At 39.8% G+C, this 25458-nt stretch overlaps 1 protein-coding gene across 1 annotated transcript in view; it reads right to left on the reverse strand.

Moving 5' to 3' along the window:
• The window catches only part of Arhgap15 (Rho GTPase activating protein 15), a 594474-nt gene extending 582769 nt beyond the window's left edge, over positions 1–11705 (reverse strand). The window contains exons 1-2 of the mRNA XM_051166277.1: positions 11665–11705; positions 11185–11362 (exon numbers count right to left, since the gene is read on the reverse strand). Coding sequence (XP_051022234.1) covers positions 11185–11362; positions 11665–11705 — 219 coding nt within the window. The remainder of the gene's footprint in view (positions 1–11184; positions 11363–11664) is intronic.
• Between the last annotated feature and the right edge of the window lie 13753 nt (positions 11706–25458).

Here is a 25458-nt window from a genome sequence, read left to right on the forward strand (position 1 = left end):
AATCTCAAAGCAAAGAACAAAGTAAAAATTTTAGAAGGCAAGAAAGTGATAGTTTTGATTCCTCTGTAAATGTCTAAATTGGTTCTGTATTCAGTTTGCTGAAATCAAGAAAAAAGATCAGATAACCAAAAAATATTAATATTTTATTTTCAGTCATATATTATTATTCTAACCTTGATTGAGTTTATCATTAACTTAATAAATACAAAGGAAGGGTTAAGATAGCAGTGAATAGACGAGGTCCTACACACTTAACTGGATTAGGACAATGACGCTGAAATCTGTTGTCAAAATCCTCCATTAATTTGTGTTGTCCAGCCATGGGCACACAGGAAGGTGTCTAAACTGCCCAGAGAGAGAGTTTTAAAATCAGGCAGAAACCCAGAATTCTAGATATGTTTTTAAAAAGAAAAATATATTTATTTGGTATTTATAACCACAAAAAGACATCCTACCAAAAATTAAGATAAAGGATGCTTCCTGGTTCACCAGCCTTTTTCAAGCATTGTACATACGTGACAAAATACAAGGCAGTGATCCAAACAGTGGCACCAAAAGTTGAGGAGATACTGATTTGTGTTAGGGGCATCATAAAATGGACAGCTTGAGCCCTGGTACCCTAGGACTAGGGGGCTACCTCCCTCCAATGGTAAGTAGCCTGACAGGAGACAGAAACACCATTTGCTTTGCACCCCTGCTTCCAAAGCCATTTGTGACATTACTAGTGAGTGCCAAAGTATATTTGTCGAATGAGTAAATGAACAAATGAATGTGTAAATGTTCTGCTTTCTATTTTGGAGACACTCGAAGAATACACAGGATGAGTTGACACAGTGATCACTCAATAAAAAGAAAATTATTTATGTAGAGAGGGTGGGATTTAGTTAGGGATGACAATTGTAAGAGTGTCACATTATTTATTACTCTCTGTAAAAGATGTTCTAAGAGGTCTCTCTCTGACTTTCTGTAACCTCTTTTTGTTTCTCTCTCTCTCTCTCTCTCTCTCTCTCTCTCTCTCTCTCTCTCTCTCTCTCTTTCTCTCTGTGTGTGTGTGTGTGTGTGTCTCTGTTTCTCTGTCTGTCTGTCTGTCTGTCTCTCTCTCTCTCTATCTCTCTCTGTTTCTCTGTCTGTCTGTCTCTGTCTCTCTGTCTCTCTCTGTCTCTGTCTCTGTCTCTCTCTCTCTCTCTCTCTCTCTCTCTCTCTCTCTCTCTCTCTCTCTCTCTCTCTCTCTCTCTCTCTCCCGGTAGCATAGATGTTAAGGATAGTACACCAGGAATTTAAATTTCTTTCCTGTCTATTTGGTCATGTGCTATTGGCATTAACACTGTCAATAATTCATGGTAAAAGAGGAAGCTGCTGTGAAAGGTTTCCCATTGTCGGGCAGCGATCAATGGGTGAGACCACAGTGTGATGTATTGTCAGGTACCAGCCAGAATCGCTTTCCTGTGGATTCTCAAAACTGTAGTACTTACACTCGGTCTGTCTGTCCCATGTTGGGTTTACTTCTTCATTAACCTTGTACTGCTGGTTAAAGAATATGCCTTGAACAAATTTTAGGAAGAAAACACCAGCTCTGGCCATTTAATCTGTGTGATCTGGCAGTGGGCCTGAAGGTTTTGGCCTCTTGTTTTGATGTTAGTTTATATTAAACAAAACTGTCATTTTGTTTTTCTGTCTTCCTATGTTGGGTCACTTGGTGCTACGCGATATGATCCAGGACTGTTCAATGCAAGGAGACACATGTCCCTTCTCATTGCATACACAAGACTGTAGCTTTCTTTCACCCCGTGGGAAAGAAAGCACATCAGGTGCCTAAAGGTAAAAGAAGGAAGTTTAGCGTAGCTGTTAGTCCTCCCCATCAGAGATAGGGCACAAGCATACGGCTAAAAGACAGCGTGGCTACCCACACTGCACCATGGAACAGCACTCTAATTGCCTCTGTTCCTGGTGCTTTGGGAGGGCAGCGTATAAAAACAGGACCACCATTTCCGAACAGCAAACATAAGAGTGTCTTGGAATCTCAGGAAAGATCGGGTCACTTATTGAAGCACCTTCTAATTTGCAGCAGTTTGGCTTCTTTGGTTCGAGGTGTAAATGCACTGGATTTCATTCTTGTTGGAGTTTCTGGGTGACCTCTGAATATTGACACACTGATTTGATTCGGTGTGTGTTATTTTACCCAAATACCAGCATGCAAATTAATTTTTATATGACTCGATAGTCAGTCTATTCCAGCCAGGACATTGCTTCCCAACAAATTTTGCATCATACAGGATATAAGAATAGCAACCACCAAAGAAAAATCTTGATGCTGAGTCTCAGAGTGAAAAGAGAAAAGGATTCAATGCTGCTGTGTAGGAGCTGTAACAAGAAAGATGGAAAATGGAGGGGACACGGGAGAATGGGGGACGGAGAAGAATAACAAGGTTCTGAGTTGCCTTTCATTTTCCCTCTTTTCCCAAAGAGTCTGTCCTTGTTCCCTCGTACTTGTTTCTTTTTTAACGTTAGCACACCCGCAAACCTGCTTGACATATGTCAAACGCATGTGTTCTTACAACTCAAATCCCCATCTCTTCTTCCTGATAAACGTATTGCCAGTGCACTGAAAGTGAATGGGGACCACAAAAATCTATCACCTGGAAGAAGCACCAGAGGAGACTGTGTGTGACGGGGACAGCATCACGCCTGCCACAGAGCCATGAGGCTGTACGTTTGCTAATTAGTTGCAACAAGCATTAATGTACAAAATAATGCCTTGGCCTTCCGTGTTGCTGTTTGGAGATGGTTCTGCTTATCAGTTTTTAATATGCTCTTTGAAAACTGACACGTACTTTACCCGCATCTCTTTAGGAACATAGGGATTCAAAGGCTGGAGGAAGTACTTTCATGCTTCCCAACACAAACCTGAGAGGATAATTAAACAGATGGCAACAATAAACCGAATCTGAACACATCAGGGAGTGGAGTCCCTTATTAAAAGCCTTGCAAAGTAAAAAGAGGGAATGGAAAAAAATAGTAAAATCCAAACCCAAACTCTGGGGAATTGTTTTCGACACCAACAGCTTTATACTGTCAGTGACTTTAGACACAGCGGCTGATGAACCATTTAGGGCTGGGTTGCCTACCACCCAGGAGAGGGCACCTGGAGGTCCGTGTGCTCACACCACTCCCTCGGTGCAGGAGCAAGAAGGCAAAGTCTGTGAGACTCTCAAACAGTTCCTCAGGACTTCCTTCAAAGGCATCAGCATTAGACACACACTCTTCAGAGCCATACACCCTTCAGTGCCTCTGCCATGCTTCCCTCCCCACACAGGGGAAGTCAGGGATCTGATACTGATGTTGTACCAGAGGCCAAAAGCTGCACATTAAGAAACTCCATGACTGACCCCACGAGCTGAAAATATTTTGGACTCATGTTTGTACAATCCTCCAATTTATTTTACCCTTAAAATAATTAAAATTCCACTTATTTTTACAACTTAGCAAAATTATTGGGCTGATATTGGTATGTCTGTCTGTAATTATATGCATATAGTTATTTTACAGAAATACACAATCATATTATACCAATATATATGTGCTTACTTGTGCGGTGTTTTTTTTATAGATATGTATCCCTGTTATATATGTAGATATAGAAGCCTGTATGTACTCACATATGCTGTATGCCTATCTGCAGACATGCAGAGACGGCTCTATGTAAAAGAGTTAGATATTACATAGATTTGCAGAAATATCGGTAAGCCATCACACATAAAAAGATGGCATTGTAGCATTGCGTCGACCTCCTATAGCCTGTTCTCTCAGGCTGTGTAAACAGCACTTATGAACCAATGATGGTTCAGCCTCAGTGATTAAGTAAAGGATTCTTCACCGTGTCCTGTTTTAAATTAACCCTTAAGTTAATCGTGGCCTCTTAAAAAAGTTATTTTTGAAAAGTGAGGCAAATATTACATTTGGAAAAGACACATGTATAAACTTGAGTTAGTTCCCTGGCAAGACCCAGTCTTTACCTTGTACTTGACCTTTCTAAAACTTGCAAGTTGCCTTTGGCGCTTGTCATAAAACCGTCTTACTAATGCTGACTACAGTTCAGAGTTGTTTTGAAGGTAGAGTAATATATGAATAAAATACGAGGCACTGCAGATAACTGAGTGGAAAAGCAGAGTTGCTGGCACCCGGAATATTAGGTAACCTCGTTTAATTAGAATGTACAATTTTAGATTACTGACTATGAACATCATGGGACCTGAGATTTTGATTCATCAGTAATTCTCCTTTATGTCTCACTAAGATATAAAAATCAGACCTCTGCTCTCACAGGGTACCCGCCTGCTCCACGCAGGCGGAGCTGGAGCTTTTTACCTGTGATCTCCAGTACTGCTCTGCCCCCTTGTGCTGCTGCGGTGAACTCAGCAGAGAACAGTGTGCCTTCATCTTTGTGTATGAACTACAGAAAACCCCACTGTCACTTCTCACTTCTCTGGCAAGTTCAAGGTCGGTGTCTAGCTATTTTCAGCTCATCTCTTCTTGATCCATGCAGAGAAATGACAAGGTAACGTGATGCGGGGTCAGCTGTATTACAGGAACCGTTACATAAATGGAGAAAGTGAAAATCAATCCTAGCTGACAGTGACTTGGGGATAATCAGTGCTTACTGTCTGCCTCTGTCAGCTCGCCTGCATCAAACACCGTGTGACTTCTGTCAGATCTTTTTAATAAAACTATATTCTCACTTTCAGCAACCTAAATAAATGCTGTGCTGGAGTTGAGTCTTTCTAGGTTAGGTTAGCCCTCTAGATTTGTAAACCTTTCTAATAGCTCCTCAAAAAGCCACATAAGTGACACACCTGTTATCCCAGGTTTGTAATTGACCAGGGATGAAGGGATTCCTGCAAAAACTGCCACACTGAGTGATGGGTCTGTGTGCTTCCCTGTGCACCACTGTAGCCTGTGTGTGAAAGGAGGCCAGCGCCTGTCTCAGCACCACTCCCCAAGTCCTCCACAGCCCTACCTCCCCCATCTTCTTTCCAGATACCAAAAACCTCACTTATCATTTCTTACTGGGGACAGGTTTCTTCCAGCATTTTCAGGTGTCCGTTGTAATTTCCCTACATTTATTTATATATATATATATATATATATATATATATATATATATATATATATATATATATATATATATTTTTTTTTTTTTTTTTTTTTTTTTTTTTTTTTTTAAACTGGGACGCTGCTTCTAATGCAGAGTCGGGACTCTGGTGTTCAGCAAGATGTTTCACAGCAGTAGCTGCTGACAACACCTTGTATGTCAGTTTGGGGAGCAAGCTCCCCTATTCCACCCACCTTGTGCTCCCAGGAAACCAAAGCAGGCTGTCCTCCATTGAAGTACAATTTACCATAATATTAGTTGTCAGTAAATTCAAAGACGGGACTACTAAAGCTATAAAATGGATTAGAAGCAATTTAAAAAAGAATTAACAAACTAGAGTAAGAGTATACTGTCAACAAACAAATGCTCCATCATAGGACTGTAATTTGGAATTTTAATTACCCCTCCGCTCTGCAACAAAACAATGTCTGAACTGGCAGCGATTTGAATCTCTCACAGGTCATTGAGCATTCTAGTTAATTACTCTATGAATAGCCTGTTTTTCTCCCCTCTGGAAACACGTTTCTAATGGCAGTCAAGGTCTGACAAATGTGTCATCTACATAATTAGCTAGGAAGCAACACAAAACATTAAACATGCTTTGTGCCGACAACTATCAAAACATTTCATTTGTTGTCAATTATTCATTACTTTGTAGGTTCTGAAGGGGTTGTTATTATGGAAATAAGTCCAGATGCTAACAAGGTTAGAGTTTTGGATTCAAATTAGTAATCAGAGGACTAACTTTAAAAAAAAAAATGTATCTCATGTACATTCTGCACCATGTTCAATCAGTAGGAGATTATAAACAAATTTAGCCCTCTGCTCAAGTTGAAAGGAAAACGGTGCTTGCCGCACGTGTGAACTCCAGAGCCGTGGCTCATTCTTTGAAGTATGGACTCTTTAATTTTGTCATAAACGTCCCCCACCTTTTGGGAACCCCAATTTGTACTTGGTAAATAGAGTTAAAAGGTTTCCCAGCATGAAATGGCAAAGGGGGGCACAGCCAGGGATGAAAAGCTCTGGTGGGCTGTGAGTCTTCTCTGGGGCATATTCCAGAAGAGTGGAAATCCTACAGAGCAAACTTTCTCATCTGCTCCCCCGCATGACCGCCAACAGCTGGAGACCCGGTTACCTTAGGCAACCTGGGAGTTTCCGTTTATTGTTCTTGTTTCCTTTTCTTTTAACTCGTCGTGTCTGAAATCGTACTTCTTGTAGCATTTTTAATATTGTACACAAAGCTGAATACTGTCTTGGAAGCAGCACTCCTAACCGCTTACAGACGGTACAGATTCTTCAACAGAATTGACCTCGCAGTGGCAAAGAAAATTGCAGTGGAAGACACATTATTACGTCCTCATATCAGAGCTTTGGATCTGTGGAGAGTCTTACTCCACTGTCCTCCAGCTTTTCCTTATAAACCAAAATGGCTTACAAATGTCATCGACAATAGTCCAATAAAGATTAGGAACAAACGCTGTCCTAACACTGATGAGATAAGCGACATTCAACTGCAGAATGCAGCACCAAAGAACAGTTCATAAGGCTTGTTCTCAAATCAGAGAAATAGAATTCAAATTGCATTTTTGCGTGTGTTTAAAATTTAATTGAAATGATCAGTTTGTTTTCTACATAACGATCGATCAGATGCCTGTGTTACAGAGCTAGATAAAAAGGAAAGAAAGAAAACAAATTCTATCAAGAAGACCTGTTATCTTCAGGGGGTGCAGACTATGTCAGCAAATAATTCTACCCAGTGCACTGAGAATGCTCAGTTAATAAAAAACAGATCAGCCACTCACTAAGAGAAAATAATTGTCTGTATCTATGTTTTCCAAAGCAAAACGGCAGTCACATCTTACATTAAATAGGACACATTAAAATAAGCCCTAATAATCTCTATGCAAAAGGAAACTAATCCATTTTCAGATCATACGATCTGCAGCAATAAAAGGAATGCATCAAACTAAAAACAATTTTAGAAATGGCTGCAGACTCTCATTTAATTAACATGCAACAGATCATATATTTATGAGGAAGTCAAAATATTTAGGAAGTCTATAATCCTGTAAGCCTTAATGTGGTATAAAAACAACAAATAAATGCAAAGTGTTACTGTTACACATGCCTGCCTGATCAATGGTTTTCACATATTGATCTATAAATGGAGTTGACAGTCTGTGTTGCCTGCACATTTTCCAAGCAGCGCTATTTTTGCACAAAACCAATACGGGCAATTACCTTTGTTTGAGATGCCAAGTCTTATCAATTCAATGTGATTTAGTGTCATTTTAATTAAATATCAGGATCCACTTCAGGACAATTTATCCAAACAAAGCCTCAAACCTGACTATAAGCTTGATTTGAAGTAAATATGGACATGCCCTACAATCTCATAATATTTCTCAAAAAGTCTGCTAAACAGAAGGCTTATATTTTTAGCAGTGATTTTTATGTCTGCCTTTTTGGCTAGCCACAACGTTGGCAAGTATCCTATAATGACAGAAGTAAGAAACAAAAGAAAATTGTTTCCTCTTTTTCCTGATAATACACTGAAATGGGGGGAAAAGAACGAGAGCAGTGTGTTAACAGAAGTAAGAGGAACTTGTATGTTAACACTTAGCGATGGCTCGACCTAAGTCCTCATCTGAACACCAGTGAAAACATATTTCTCTGTTCATGATGGCCATGACTGCAGTAATGCCCTTCTGTGGGTTTACAGGATAGAAGTGGTGAATATTCATGCTTGTCGCTGCTGAAGACACCAGCACTAAATGCTGAAATAGCTCCAGCTTGCAGATCCTGTGTTTGCAGCTTCCTGATTTGGGCTATTTAAACTGTTCATTAATATCTATTTTAAACTGTCTGGTCGACTGCAGCATCCCTACAGTAAACAGGCATCAGAGTGCACTGAACCTTTTGCCCTAGCTGTTTGCTAGAGTGCACCCTGGCCTTTCTGCCCTTAGACGGGCAACTTCACTTGCTCCTCCCCCCCCCCCCCCTCGCCTTTGCTGGCTGCTTTTTTGCATAGTGTGTTCTGGAAAATAAGCCATTCTCCTTCCAGAAAGCTCACTGTGTGTCTCAGGATAGGAAAACAGATCACTGAAAAGACCAGGGAGCTTGCTTCCCATTCAAATGGGGTTCTCTAAATTTCCTTATAGAGAGGCAATTTTCTTGTGAACTATATCTGTTGACATATAGCACCATCTCCCCAATATTCCCTGAGTATCAAACCAACCTCTTAAAATTTTGAAAATGGTTTTTTGATGTTTGAAGACAACCACACAGATGAATATCATTCTGAGGTCATGTGGAATACCCATGTAACTAAAAAGCCTCTCGGCCACATTCAGATCCTCCAAATTCCCAAACTTACAACTAAATTCACCTCTGTTTGTGTTCCTTGGGGGTTGAAAAACTACATTAGCATTTCAACATGCCTTTAATTTTCAGAATCTGAAGACACTTACCAACGGCATAAAGTATACTATTGAGTACACTGTCATGAAAATACTCTAACTCCACAAGTGAGATCATGACTTAGTAAAATATTCTAGTGACTTTACACTAAAATGTTAAAAATAATAATGAAATCACTGTGAATATCAGACAAATTATACTGCTTTTACTTCATCCAGAAGTTTAAAATGAGACTTTCTGGCGACTTTTATTAAACAGGACACACAACATATGTGTGGCCTTTAAGCACCTTGTGTTTCTTCTGTAGAGATTTCCATGTATGTGTTTCTGTTATAGCAAGGTGCTCTGTGTAAACATGTACACACATATTTTGGGGTACATCTCACCCTACTTCCAAATGAAAACTCTCCCCCTTGACCTCACAACATCACCCAACTTCTGCAAAACTAAGCAGATAACTTTACCAGGCTTGTTTGAATAAATATGCCAAAATACTTTACATTCTGTCAGTATCTAGTCAGAAAATTGTGCATGGAAAAAAAGATGAAAAGAACCGAGACAGAAAGAAAATTAGTGCCATGGCAAGCTTTCAATACAGAGTCTCTGAGCCAAGCTTTCTCCGTGAAATGACATATCCTCACTAAAATACCCCCTTTATATAATAATTATGCACTGAGTACACATAACCAGAAGTAACTTTTATCTTTGTTCCTTATCGAGGAATCCACATTGCTCAGACTAAGAACGCGGAAACAAAAGCTGGGATAATTATAGCTAATTTAACTTTGGAAAACTCTAAACTCTAGCAGTCCAGCATACAACCCCCCAAACTAAAGTTATGTAACAAGGTAATACCAACAATGAGAAACTGCATGATAAAATCCTGCCCAAAAGTGAAAAATGCTAATTTTGTCTCATTTAGCAGCTGGATACAGAAATGCTCATTAGTTTTAAGAGGGTTAATCCTTTTAACTTTTGCATATTGATATGCCAATTATGCCTAATTGTACAAGAGGCATCAGTCAAGGTAATAGTGCATAAACACATGAAAGTTATTAAGTACATCCCAACATGTAATAAAGTAGGTGTTAATTGGTAGCTGAGTTCTGCGGGCTATTGAGGTGGATAATTCATTGAGAGATGGATCACTTGTAATTTCTCTCCATAATTCCTTTTGCAGTCTCACGCTGTGATGTTTTCATGCTTGTCAAAAACAACTGCGGCATAGTGCCTTTTGTTAAACACAGCCAATAAAATATGTTAGGCATCATTAAATATACTTAACTTTTAAACTTTTTCAAAGGTACAGCTCTTATGGATAGAATGTATAGAGAGTCCAATGATTGACTCTAACCGCTGTCTCAAGTTCATAGTTGAGAAACAGTTTAGCTGTTTTTAAAGTGAAGGCAGCTAACAGTGCTGTGCCTCCCAGCAGACAATTGTTGTAAATGAGAAAGTCAATAAAGGAAAATGCTTTTCTCAAGAGCTACCTTATCTAAGGATGTATTTCTCACTCTCCTTGTACCAACACTGGCTTTCTCCTGTTAAATCTGTCTACAACACCTGAGGAAAAATGATTAAATTCATGTATTTCTCAAACCCCGGAGATTGCTGTGACTTAATTTTGCACTTGAAATTCAAGTGAAAAACGGAAAATAAATATAATTGGTAGCATTCTACTCAGTAAGTTTACCTCATTTAATAACTCAGATAGGGAGCTGAATATTTCATAGGCCCCTATGATATTAACAGAATACTCAATTAATAGCTCTTGGGTTTCTGCAGGGTGATGGAGAATCACAGTCTGTCCCTGGCCACCTTATTTCTGAAGCTTCCCTTCACTGTGACAAACAAAATAGATCTGGGGTCCAAAAGAGCGGCTAACATTGCATAAATAATTTTGTAACATTCTATGGCCTCAGCTGCAAGTTACCACCATTATGGTAGAAAATTAACCAGAGGAGACCCATCGCAATCAGTGGGTTTAGTGGCTCAGGATGCGTGCAGGGCCAGGGACACAATTGCCAATAGAGTTCATCTCTAACTATTTTATTTCAAATCTTTCTAATGACACATTATGGAAACAAAATGGCTTCCTCTCCAGACCTTAAACAGCCACACCATTTCAGCCGTTTGAGTCTATTGCAAATCAAATCTCAATTTCCAGTCTTCTAAATTATTGGGAGATTTTTAAGAAAAAGATGTTCACGTTTTTAAGTTGTTGATTTTCCTCCCCCTCAGTTCATTCTTAGCTAATTTTAGCCTCTGGCTTTTCAAAGTGATGGACTGTATTTGGAAGTACAAACACCGCATGCTAGCATAACCTCATTATTTTTATGACACTGAAGCATGGTAGCAGAGGCCCTTAAAATGAGTCAAAGGTGCTCTTCAGCCTGGCTCCACATCCCCTTTATCACTCTGGATTAGGCCCAGCTCTGCTCTTGTAACTGGGGATATTATTATGACTATAAGTAGGCAAGATAAAATCCATTACAAACCAGTTTTCTCATGCACATTAGGTAAACAAACAAAACAAAGCTAATTAGCCGTATTTTTTTTTCCCTCCCAAATCTGTCTGCTAAGAGAACGTGGCCTGTTTGGAGTGTTTGACTTACAGGTTCAATGACCTTCCCAGCATCGGTGAGGATCATGGATTTAGTTTGGCTCTGCCTGTCATGGTGGTTGTTGGCGGTTTTGACTCTCATTTGCACAGCTCCTGTAGCTTGGTGGGTGGAATTCAGTGTTTCCAAAGAGTTGTCACAGTTTGTAGATGTCTGTGCACTGCAGCCAGTCCTGATAAAACACAAAACGTTATGTTATTAGAAATATATACACTTTCTGTGAAAAACTATTGGTAACTGGATGTCCCTATTAATCACTAAAGTGCTAAAAATCCATTAGTCAGTCCTTTTCTCAGTAAGAAATGAGAGAGCTACTATTTTGTGCTCGTTTTGAACAGCTCTGCCCTCCAAACCCTTACGTGACAGACGTTCATATGTATCACTACTCCTGTCTGAGTAATCCCTACTTCTATTAAGGCCTGGGGAGACCTAAGACCACCTTGTATAAGAACCGCCTTGGTTTCCAGCACCCACCTTACACAGCTCACAGTCTTGCCAGTTACAACTAGCTCCATGGGATTCAACAATTCCTTCTGGTTTGCAGAGGCACTGCATTCATGTGCCCAAAGCCACACTCATATATACCCATTGTTTAAAAATAAATTTTCTCTTTTGTTTTCTGTGTGGATGTTCTGTCTGTCATACGTCTGTGTAGCATGTGCATGCAGGGCCCATGGAGACCAGATCAGCAGGAACGGGACTTAAAGATGGATGCTAGCTTGCCACATGAGGGCTGGGAATCAAATCTCCATCATTTGCAAGAACACATAGTGCTCTTAATTGCTGCGCTATCATTCCAGCAAATCCCGCCCCCCCCTTCCAATAAAATTTAAGAACAAGAAATTTCTATATAATCCAGTCTTCCCTGTAGGGAAACGACAGTGCCAACTCTACCATTAACACACAGGCTTTTCAATTACAACCTTGCTAGTTTTGTATGCATGCTGTGTATGCCACTAGCACCTTGTGTGTGTGTGTGTGTGTGTGTGTGTGTGTGTGTGTGTGTGTGTGTGAGATCAAAAAGCTATATGAAAACTAGAATTAGTGTCAGAGCAAAACCAACAGATATAATGGCCCCCACTCACAATATCCACGGGAGATATTAAAATTCCTGTTTCCACTGACACCTGCCTACTAAACTCTGTTACATTATATTTGGATGTAATATTTAAGAATAATATAATGAAAAAGAAAAACACAACTTACTTATTTGTTTGATATATATTGTTTGTTTATGATATATATTCAACTTGGGCAAATCCAGTATACTTTATACAAGCAGCTGTGAGGGAAATAAAGCAGACTCCTAGCATCTGATGAAGAACATTCTTCAGGTGGCCTCCTTTAGAGTTCCTCATATGAGCACATCCTCTTATTTTTTTACAGGGTCTCTCTATGTACCTTTGGCTGACCTGAAAGTCACTCTGTAGAGTAGGCTGCCCTTGAACTCAGAGAGATCCATCTGCCTCTGCCTCCAAATGCTAGGACCAAAGGTGTGCGCCACCACCTACTACCAACCAAACACCCTCACTCACCACCACCCAGAAACATCCTCTAAGTCAAAGATAACATTTGTGAGGCAAACACAGCTTCTCAATTGCTGATTGCAGACCTTTTCCTAGCCTGGTCATTGCCCTCTCATCACTGGGCATATGGATACAACATTATATAAAGCTATGACTAGCCAATTCCGTAAGGAAATATAACCTGAAAGGACAGTAGTCTTACATTAGTGGAATCAAGAGCACTGATATCCATAGGTTTTTTCAATGGATTACAATCATTATAGAAATCAGGAAAAATAGGCACTGAAATATGTAGCAAAGAGAAAATTGGGTTTGTTTGTTTATTGTGGTTTGGTTTTGAGAAAGGGTCTTGTATATCCTATGCTTTCCATATGCTCACTATCCTAGGATGACCTTGACCTTGAATCCCGAACCCTCCTATCTCTACCTTCAGTGCTAGGATTATAGGTGTGTATCCTATGCTAGGCTGTTTTTTTTTTTTTTTTTTTAAGTATTTTAATGTGAAGAGTATTATTTCACAATAAATGGCAGTTAGAAAGGTATGAAAACATAAAAATATATCCAGATTTGTTATTTACTACATGGTAGTCAGTGTCCACAACAGTTCATTTTCTGATTCTCTAACTCTCCAGTCAACTAAACATTCAGTCCATTTTTATAGAGAAGAGACACAATGCTCAAGGGGACTAAGGACTTTCCCAATAACACAGGCAAAGAAGGTAATGTATACCTGAAATTCTAGTGTGTCTATGCAATGAAAACAAAAATGTATGTGTATATATGTGCATATGTGTGTGTGTGTGTGTGTGTGTGAGCAGGTGTATGTGTGTGTCTGGGGGCGACTCAACAGTTAAGATCTCTGTTGTTTCAGAGGGCGCAAGTCTTGTTCACACTAATATTTGGCTGTCCACACAGTGTTTAATTCCAGATCTGAGGGGTCCAAACACTCTGTTCTCAAAGGGCAGCTGCGCTTGTATGAACTCAAGTACAAACACATACGCATAGACATACAAATTAAACATTTCAAAAATGAAACACTCTCTTCATGAACACTAAGACGGAGAAATAAAAGCTCATTCTGTCAAATGAATGACACTAGTGCAAAGGACAAATGGAAGAATTCTAAACATCATAGATGGCTGTGGTCTCACACATCTGTAACTCCAGCACTCAGGAAGCTGAAGCAGGAGGGTGATGAGTTCTGGGTCAGCCTGGGCTATATACCAAGATGCTGTCTGTCTGGGTCAGCCTGGGCTATATACCAAGATGCTGTCTGTCTGGGTCAGCCTGGGCTATATACCAAGATGCTGTCTGTCTGGGTCAGCCTGGCCTGTATACCAAGATGCTGTCTGTCTGGGTCAGCCTGGGCTATATACCAAGATCCTGTCTCAAAAAGAAAAAAAAAAAGGAAAATTTGTTCTGCTATCTTATTTGTTCAGTGTTCTAAAAGAGTGAACACCAACATGAGAAAGAAATCCAAACAACAATTGCTTAAGAACAAAGAAGATAGTGGGGGCAATAATAGCTCAGCCTGAATAGGAGGAAATATGGGAGTAATAGCGATACTTGCCATATTGATTAAATGTTCGTGTAATAAAATAAATACATTGCACACATTGAATGTTTGCACTCTATCATACTTCAGTTATGATATGCAAAGCTGTTCATAGGAATTTTGTTCAAAGAATTCCTTAGTCATTTTTTTCAATCATTTGTGAGTTTCACATCATGTACCCCAGTCCAACTCACCTCCCTGTCCTCTCATTTCTGTCCTTTGCTTTTGTAACATCCAACCCAAGATAAAACACACACACACACACACACACACACACACACACACACACACACACACACCATTTTAGAAGTCAAGCTGGCACTTTCTCAGAAATTTTGGAATACTGCTACCTCAAGACCAGACTATACCACTCCTGGGCATTTACCCAAAAGATGCTACACCATACAACAAGGACATTCACTCAATTATGTTCATAGTAACTTTCTTTGTGATAACCAGAATGTGGAAACAATCTAGATGACCCTCAACTGAAGAATGGATAAAGAAACTGTGGTACATTTACACAATGGAATACTAAGGAAATCTTGAAATTTGCAGGCAAATGGATGGAACTAGAAACAATCATCCTGAGTGAGGTAACCTAGACCCATAAATACATGCATGGTATATACTCACTTATAAGTGGATACTAGACCAACATAGATGTCCTCTGAGAGACTCCACACAGCAGGAGAAAGGGACAGATGCTGGGACACTGGGAGGAGTGCTGAGAGTGGTATGGAAGATGGGGGTATGGAAGGACCTATAGTGTTCAGGAGCCCCCAAGGAGACCATCAAGGCCAGAAGATCTGGACCCAGGGGGACCTAAACAAACTGTTGCACCAACCACGGACAATGCATACAGTAACCTAGACTCCATGCTCAGACCTAGCCAATGGGTAGCTCATTTTCCAAGGTTATGAGGGTAGTGGGGACTGGCTCTGACATGAACTCTGGTGTCCCTAATTTGATTACTTCCCCCATGGTGAGGCAGCACTGTGGGCACACAGAGGAAGGGGATGCAGGCAGTCCAGATGAGACCTGATAGGCTGTGATCATATGGTGGGGGAGGAGGTCCTCTTCTGTCAGAGGTTCAAGGGAGGGAAATAGGGTGGAAGAGGGAGGGAGTGGGAACAGGAAGATCCAAGTGAGGGAATACCAATCAAGATGTAATGTGAATAAATTATAATAAATTAAAACACACATACAGACAAACGAGAAAACAAAACAAAAAGCATGAAAAACATCTCATCATGGAAGCAGTATTATGCCACAGTGTGCCATGTTTATCTAAACACGTTGTAAAACTTATTTAATTGAATATAAAGGAGCTTTTTCAAAGGGCATAAAGTAAAAATTGAGGTAGTGATTGCACTTTACCTTCCTTTCAAAAGGCCTTTTATTTTTAAGTGAAGCTCTCCAAGTGCATTCAAGGCTTGATATACTACATTATTCTATAGACTCACAGTCTAAGTGTGGAAGTTTGTCATATCAGTGGGGTGCTCATTCATCCTCGAGCCTCTGTCTTCTGAGACTATCTAGCCACTGTGTCTGCATAGCCCTAGCATGTGTATTTAGAGGATACATTGCTTTCCTGCATCTATACAACGATTGGTTCCAAGTAAAAATTTTCGTTCTTCACACTCATTTTAAAACCAACCCCTGAATTGCCGAGCATTGTACTCCTGCCAGAAGGCAGGGTTACTTACAAAACATCTTTCCCAACTTCCATGATCATTTGGTTAAGGACAACATCCCTACTTCAGAGTTTTCCCTCTGCTGGTTGACTTTTCCTGCCCACTGCTCTTGATATTTGCTCTTTTTCTTTCCCCTAGCCATGGCTTCCTCTTTCATCTGACCTCACCTTCTTAGTCCGTCACTACACCATGATTCCTTTCTTTCTTCAGCTTCTCTTGTATTGTAGTCCTCCCTGTCTATAAGGGTTATGAGCCATGGCTCCTGGTGGGCTCCTGAAACCAGACAACCAATGATGAACACCATGCTAACTATGCTTTTTTCTATGTGGTATATGTATTTTGTAAATCAGGCACACTAAAATACTATAATTATAACATTGTATGATAACAGAAATTATGTCAAGTGTTGTTCGTTTATCTTAGAATTGTGCTATCCTCATGCTTCTTCTAGGGACAATGGGAGAAGACGTATGCCCAAGTGAGGTCATCCAGTGTGGTGAATAGGATTAAGCACGGCATAAGGATTACATAAAAACAAGTACAATCATGTATAAGATGCTGAACCCTGGATCTAATTATTGAGAGGGATACCGAGCCATTAACACTTGGGTATCATATACGACTAACACAGTACACACAGGAAGGGCTCATGTCTTGAGAGTCTCAGAGTAGACAGCATTCAGTTTCACCATGTTCTTAGAGCAGCATGTGACTAGTCAAACATAAGTTGTTTTTTATGTAGGGAAATTTCCAATCCATGCCTTCAGAATGTGATTGTAGTTAACTGAATCCACAGAAAGCATAGGTACTGCTATTCGGTTTATTTTGCTATGTTATTCACTTTGTACCATTGTGCTGGTTAATTTTCAATAACACAAACTAGGATCCCTTGAGGAGAACATACCTTAACCGTGAAGCTTTTCCTTATGATCCACCTATAGGAAAGCCTGTGGGACATTTCTATTCATGATTGATGAGAAAGGATCTCGCACACTGTGGGTGGTACTAATCCCTAGGCATGTGCTTGCTCCTGGCTGCAAAAGAAATCCAACTGAGCAAGCAATGGAGAGTAAAGGAGGAAGCAGTGTTTCTCCTTGGTCCTTGCTCCTTTTCTTGTCTCCCTGCTTGAGATCCTGTCCAGGCTACCTTGGATAATAGACTCTATGGAAACTGTAGGTCAAATAAACTTTTGCTGCCCTGAGTTGTTGCCAGTATTTTATCACAGGAACAGAGAAACAATTTAGAAAAAAAAAACCCTACTTTATAATTGTTCTTTTATTTCCAATTATTTGTGATTTTCTTCTTTTATAGAAAAATGTGGTATTCTGAAGGTTTTTAAATGCCACCAAAGCTGCATGCCATACAAGCACAAAACCCTGAATTCAAATCCTCATCACCCATGTGAAAACCTAAAAGCTAAGCATTGTCGGGAGTTGGGAGGTAGATCCATGCAGATCCCTTGATTTCCCAAACTAGCTAAATGTGAGCTCTCTGTCTCTGTCTCTGTCTCTGTCTCTGTCTCTGTCTCTCTCTCTCTCTCTGTGTGTGTCTCTCTCTGTCTGTCTGTCTCTGTCTGTCTGTCTCCCTCCCTCCCCCCCCCTCTCTCTCCCTCACACACACACACACACACACACTCACACACAGACACATACACACACACTACACCCATGATCCCTTTCACATATACCTCCACATACCCACAAGAACAAACTTACACATCACAGACAGGAAAAGATTTTTATCAGCTGCAAAACTATTCCTTCAAGGTTTACTGATATTCTCCTAGGAGGCTGTAGCATCTTGGATATTAGAAATTATGTTCTTATATCAGATCCCCCCTCCCCCAGTTTTCTGAGGATGATAGAGAAACATATTAATCATTAAATTCTTTCATCTACTATAATGAGATTGTAGCCAGGTAGGGAGAAGAGCAGCGTTGTCAGACTAATGAAGAACCAGGAGACGGACAGAGAAATTCTGCTAGAGAAGATCAAAGAGTGCTAGGCTGGGTCAGGCAACCTGGGTAAATCAGACAATGGCTTAGAGTGCACAGCTTGCAAACATTTAAGATAGTGTAAAATAGCTACCAATGCTTGCATGAAGGGAAATAAAGTGAGAGGGAAGAGAAAAAAATCTGAAGGGAGCCATGATGAATGTTATAAAGAAAGTGGCATTTGACTCCCGGCTTGACCTTGTTTGTATTACTTCCTGTCTTCTGGTTGAGGCATGAGTTGAGAGCATGTGACAAAGCTATACCCAGCAGGTATTGTAAAACCTCCAAAAGAGAGTGTGAGAGAGGAGACTTCCCTTGGCATAAGATGCAATTGTCATCTATAGTTGCATTGAGAGGAAAGCCTCCCTGTTTACAGAGGGAGGTGCCCAAGTCTAGACAGAGGAGAAAGCAGAGTGACCAAATAGATTTGGAACAAAAACTGTAGTGGTGGGCAAAGTATTTGCAGAGATGACTGATTCTCACTGTGGGTCAGGACTCACTGATACCATGGGGAACTGTCTCAGGATCACATTTTCTCAAGTTGTATTTGTATCTTACTTACAGGCTTTTTAAAAACCATCCTACAACTTTTCCTTTTCCATTAACTTCATGTTACGCCTCTCTGTCCTTCTACCACACACCCTATGGTTGCCCTTTACAATTTGGCCATTTAAAGCCCCTATTTTGCCACTCACTTGAATGTTGTGCCATCTGTGGAAGTGAGACTTCTGACGTTCTCATGATCTATCCTTCCTGATCTGTATCCTCCTAAAGCACCCATCTTTTCTCAGTGAACTCTTTCGATAAATTTGTTCCAACTAAAACAATGAGCATAGTCTTATGAAAGATTAGCCAATTGTCTCAATAATTATCAAAGGAACATTGGCCTGAATATCAAACCAGAAACTCTCTGGCAGTGTGAAGTTTGTATCAGGTAAAAGAAGTGAGGGGATAACAATTGAGTTGTAATCTGAATAAATTTTTAAAAATTAAATTTAAATTTTAAGAAAGAATGCTGATCTGATCATACTGCATATGGCCTTAAGCAAGCTCCATGGAGATGCATGCCATCAGGATTGGACATTAGTGTTGCCTCTGGGAAAAAAAAATGCCTCCTAAGTTTGTTGAAGTGATACCCCAGTCTTCATGAAATACATTTCTTGATACCAAAACCATATCACAAAACCTGCTCAGTGTTTACTCACACTTGAGAATTCCTACTGACTTGGAGACTGGGAGTGGCTGGGTTTCCATAGACACCATATGCATATCAGGGCATCTTCAAAAGGACAGGAAGAGCTCTGTGTCTCTCCACATTATTCTAAAATTATGCACAGGTGTTGTTAAATGCTATTCTGGCCATGTCTTAGCCTCATAAACCCTTTGTTATCTAGAGTTCATGCCTCTGGTGCTGTTTGTTTCTTTTCTGTAGAATTTAGCAACCTCAGTCATGTTGCTAATACTAGTTGTTATAACTTTGGTTTTATTGAATCTGCATTCCAGGTCAGAGTCTTCCTTGCTTATCCTAGACTATGTCATTCACTTAAATAATCATTTTATTACATATGGAAAAACATTGATGCTTTCTGCAGCAGGTACTCAATAACGATGAATGACTAACAAAGATATGGAAGAACAGGACAATTTTGTGTGTGCATGAAATAACCACTGATTTTATAAATCTCTTCCCCAAACCCTAACTTCCCAATTTAGAAATTTAAAGGCAAATCAATCATTTAAGCCTGGCTTTTCTAGTCCTCTAGACTTCCTGATTTTATATGTACTAAGAGAAAGCAAGAATATCTCTTGGTATAGCCAAGTTCCATTTTCAGTCCTGTTTTATAAACAGGAAGCAGTGATAAGAATATACTTTATAAGAGCAACGCAAATGTTTGCTTTGTTCATCAGACTTGATTCTGTGTGGTTTCTGGGCTCTGTTTCACCTTTCACCCTGGAAAAGCCCAAAGAGGAATAAACATGATATGTGATCACAATTTTCATAGCTGTTCTGCCAATTATTTTTTGCACTATTAATTACGTGGAAGTTCAGCAGCCTGCCCCTTTGAGTTTTGACATCTCTTTCACAACAGCAGCAGTAAAAAATCGTAGTGTATTAAGATATCTTTGAGCCACGGGAAAGTGAAGAGGCCCTCTCTGATGATGCAATCTCCATGTGACAGGACTCAGCAAGCTTGAGCTTGAGTTGTCTTTCTTTCTTACCCAAGTTGCCATAGGAAGTTCAAAGGTCACCCCAGGCAGCACAGGAGCCCGTATCCCTAACCATACTTGGTGCCATCATTTTAGACTGGAAAACTAAGGGAACAATGACTCCAAAGTAAATCTGTTAGAGATGAGGGAGACAACATGATCATAATGCAGCCACATTGGCGATGTCACATTTATCATTCATTATATCATATTCTACGTATCATTAAGTAAATCATGTGGATACATCACATAAATCCTTCTAATAGTTAATATGTGTTCCCATGGATTTTGGAAAAGAGGAAAGATAGACTATATTCTTGTTGAGTGCATAAATTTAAAACAAAAATGAAAAGTAGTTAATGCGAGTGTATATAGCTTACGAACACAGGATTAGGAAAACATCTGGATAAGCTTTTTAAAAAAAAAAAAAAAGAAAAGAATATGTGTAATTTGTTCTTAGCAATGTTTGTGAGGACCAGTGTGCTGGGAGTATGTCACAGCAAGTCGGCGGCGCAAAGAAGCAAGGCTTTTTATACTTTATGTGGCCAGAATTAAAGTATTCCTAGAGATTCATATAGATTTCCAAAAATGTACAGAGCACCATATTTCAATTCCATTTCAGAATAACCCTTATGTTTCCTTCTTATTGCAAAAAGTGAACATCTCCCTTGAGAACAAGATTGCTTCAGGCAGTTTATATATGTATATATATATACACACACACACACACAAATATGAATTTTTTCATATGACACTGGCTACCACTGGGAGCTTTTTGAGGACAACTATTTCAGAGGCAGATATCACAAGCACCCTCAGAGAATTCCTATTTTATGAGAGTCCGCCTAGATTCTCCTTGTGTAGCAGATGAGTTACGCTGTTATCCCCACCCACAAAAGCCAGATCCTTTCTGCCCCCAAGTGCAGGATGCCTCTCTGCAGTCAGGTCCAATTCCTGTCTCTACATATGTGGGACAGCCTGACTCCCCAGGTCCACAAAGGGCTCATGACTGCCCCACAGACAAGTAGTATTTCTCAGAGAAATTCATTTTAATCCCCTGGAAAGATCTTATGCTGATCTGTGGTATAACAAAGTCTGTTTGTTCCCATGTGGAAATGACTTGTGGCTGTGGTAGCTCCCATAATATGTGGCACAACCTTTGTGTCACGCTTTCCTGACAGGTCAGTAATTAACTTGCATTGCAATTGCTTGCTGTTTCTACCACAGCAGCCATTTACCAAAATAACATTTTAATTTCTGTTTCCTTCCAGATTACTTTCCTTTTCTTTTTCTCCCAGTGGCTTCTACATCTCTATTAAGTCTCATTTCCCCAGACCACTTCCATAAGCTGAGAGAATGCAATAAAACCCAGTTTCAAAAATGTCAAATATAATGAGAAAGGAAGATCACAGTAAAGGAATTTGATCACAGCCAGCCTATTGGGTAACATTGCCTTTGACAGAGCAGGTGTTACATATGGGATATGTGATAATAAGACCTTACGTTTATTTAACCAATATCAGGGAACCTAGGGATAGGCCGCACTTACTGAAAATGGCAGACAGGTCAGCTGCTAAGGCAAATTGTAATATTATGCAGCCATCCTACATGGAGATAATTCATCCAAAAAAAACAACAAAAGCAAACAAACAGTAGCAGCAGCAACAACAACAACATCATCAGAATAAATCCAAAGCCTGCATGATATGCATTTCTGACAACCATTAATTGTGGGTTATTGGCATTTCCATATCTCCCAGGCGCTTTTAGTAACATTCTCAGGGAAACAAAGCAGCCAGTTTCTAGGCGGATGTGGACTGGGTCTTCACCCAGAGAAAAGGGCTTGCTGCATCCCTCAGGCTCTACAGATAGTATGGAGACTCTTGCATGCTTGCCTACCATGGAGTTTGATGAGGGTGCAGGGGTGAACGAAACTGGGGGAAAATTTCATGGTAAAGGCGTCATTAAGGCTGGTGTTGATGATAAATGCAACATTGCCAGAGGGATAATCAGAGCTGCATGGACTTGAGATTTCAAAGATCACATTCAAAGAAGAAATGCGCATTCATCCCCATTGTGGAGGACTGTAGGTGGCTGGGTGGAAAGCCAAGGAGAGAAAGACTGGTAGGGTGGGCTGGATTAAGAGTGCTGTGCAACTGCTTTCAAGGGACTTGAACTTGTCTTACAGAACACATGGAGACACTTGGTTATTTCTTTAAGGTTGTTTTGCTTTTCAAAAGATGTGGTATAGGCCAGGGAGACTGTTCAGTTGGCCAAAGCTCTTTGCTGCCCAGCCTTTGAGCTAACCTTGATACCCAACACCATGGTAGACAGAGAACTGAGTCCAGGTTATCTGGCTACCAATGTGTGCCAAAGCACATGCCTAAACAACACACACACATACATACACACACCAGTGAGAGACATAAATCTGAATACATGTTTGTTTGTCTATTTATAAATCTTATTATTGTGATAAGAGAACCATGTAACACAAGAAAAAAAAAACAGGCCTTTTGAAAGTACATACAAACACTTGTCTAATGTGTCACAGCATCAACCACATGCAGAAAAAAGTTAAGATGTGACAAGAAAGCCAAAATAAAGTAAGATGTTACAAGAAAGTCAAAGTTTTTAGGGACAGAGGTCACAGGTGCAATTGTATTGAACTAAGAAGACAGAGAAAATAAGATTAATGGAATGTCATGTTTCTTCTGATGCTCAGGCTGCTTGGAAAGCATTGAAAACACATAGAACCAAAATATGAGAGCTTTCTGGACTGGAAGAAGTCATAAGGCATGCCAGTCCCTTGGATACAGAGAAAAACTGCATGGGGTAAAAGTAAGGCAGTCATTGATCTGTTTCTTTATTAGCTTTGACTTAACTGAAAAAGAAGACTTTCAGTTTAGGGAAATGATGATTATCATAAGGATTTGTAATACAGCGTGTCTTAACGAGAACTGTCAGCACAACCTCCCTGCAGCCACAGTACTAGAAAACACTGGCAAAACAAACAGAATCTAGATATTGCCAGGGCCAGGCATGTGTGCTGATCTTTGCTGGAATAGTATTAAGGACAGAAGTGCATTTAAGCCTGTGTTTGTGTCTATTTCCTGGGATTTCTTGTTCTAAGGTGATCTTTCCCCTAAAGGATGTTGTGGCAAAACTCTTTAGTAGGCTGTTAAGCCTAGCTATTGATAGCAATTACACCCGACTTTATCTCTTCTCTCTCGTTGCCTGCCGCGGGAGTTGCACATTGCACAATTAGTGGTCATCAGTAATTAACAGTGATCAGTAATGTCAATACAGCTGGCCATTTGTTTCATCTAGAAAATTTGTTATTGTGTCCATTATTCTTTCCATAATGCTGATGTCTCCGAAGTCTGGATTGATTGGATTGAGTTGCAGTGCCAACAGGGCTTATCTGGGGATGGTAATGGTGACATTGTGACAGTTCATCATGAAGGATGATGGCCTTATGGCTGTATCATTAATAGTTTTTGAGAGTTGTTCCTTTAATATATTTTAAACGTGTTGTCTCTTCTTTATGACTTGAATCATGTTAAAATAGCTGTAAAGGCGTGTTTGCCTGTGTGATCATACATATTTGCATATGTGATCACGCCTGTGTTTGTGGCAAAATCTCAATTAGAAGCTAAATAGTTTTGTGTAGTCCCAGCCTCACAGAACACTAGGGCACTTAAAATTCACCCAAAGCTCTGTGACAGTCACTACCTCACCTCACCAGAGGTAACTGTGATTCTTTCTCATTTCACTTATTTTTTCATATTGTGTGTGTGTTTTCTACTGCTTTTGTCTTCTACCTCGTAAGTCTTTGCCGATCTTGATACAAACCATTTCTAATGTATACATTTGCACTTGTGGGTGGCTTTTTCACTCTTTTAAAGCTATCATTTTATGAGCAAGACCCTTAGATTTTAATATTTTCTAATATATTGTGTCTTTCTTCTTTAAAATTTTATTTTTTTGTTTATGAGTATATACTTGCACACATTTATGTGTACCATACACCTTCCTGGTGACCATGTAGGCCGTAAGATGGTATCAGACCCCCTGGAACTGGAGTTACAGGTAGGAGCAGCCATAGGGGTGCTAAGAACCAATGCACATCCTCTGTAAAAGCAGTGTGCATAGCTGCTTAGACTTATTTCCAGGCACTCTTTCCTCTATTACTTACCACTTTTCTTTCTAAATATACCCTGGGTAATTCTAGGCCACACACACACATATTTGTTTGTATTGTGTATTTTTCTTTAAATTTTTATTTGTAAAACTGTGATTTAACTTGAAGTAATTTTGTGTTTGGTGTGAGATGGGAGAAAATTCTTGCCCTATGGATAACTCACGCATGTCTATGTTTGTAATTTTGAATTGAGAATCGATCTCTAATGTTCACAAAATGAATAGGGACCATGAGCTAGCAAAGAATCTAAAGTGACACTTTCTAAAGAGCAATCTAGGCCCATGTGCTGGCAGATGTGTATAACTTACCAAATGTCAACATTATACAAAAATGGCTTAAGTATCTGGTCACAGTCAGGGTAAGCAATGGCAACAGACAAAACAGTCACATAGAAGAGCCATCCAGCAGGGAGCACTAACAGACGATGGTAATCTAGCAGGGCCATGCACTAGCTATCATCTAGGGAGTTCCTGATTGAGTGGCAGACATCCTAGTCCTGGTCATTTTTTTTTTTTTTTTTTTTTTCACATCAAGCTCAGTTACTCACAGAAAAGACCTCAGCCCTAGTAAGTGGATTAGTTACCAAATGACCAGGTTACCAGAGGAGGAAGCTGTGGTCAGAGACAACACAAATGCCTAGTGAAGAGGAAGTGGCCTCATGAGTGCTCAGGAAATAAGGCGGAAATGAACTTGATGGGTACATTGCAGGCCCAGCCCAATATCCAAGACCAGATATTTTTGCAATCCCCGAATCCCATTTCTCTGGAACTAAAGATTACCAGCACTTACTTAAGATTTATTCTAGGAGTTAGAATGAAAAACAACATAACAACAATTAAAAATAAACACTTAACTGTAACATAGACGTGGGGAAATATTAAGCAATGGTCTTCAATGGTCTGTGCTTTATAGCGTAATAAGCTAGCAATCCTAGCCACATTTTCCATAGTCACTCCAAGTCAGTAAAATTGAAAAGAAGTCTTAAAAACACATTTACCCATCACCCCTCAGGGACTCAGATATTCCTGGCTTTAAGCTATTTTACAAAAGTTTACTTATCTTATTTTATTTTATTTTTGATTGCA

The sequence above is a fragment of the Acomys russatus genome, chromosome 24 (assembly GCF_903995435.1).
Source record: "Acomys russatus chromosome 24, mAcoRus1.1, whole genome shotgun sequence".
NCBI lineage: Eukaryota > Metazoa > Chordata > Mammalia > Rodentia > Muridae > Acomys > Acomys russatus.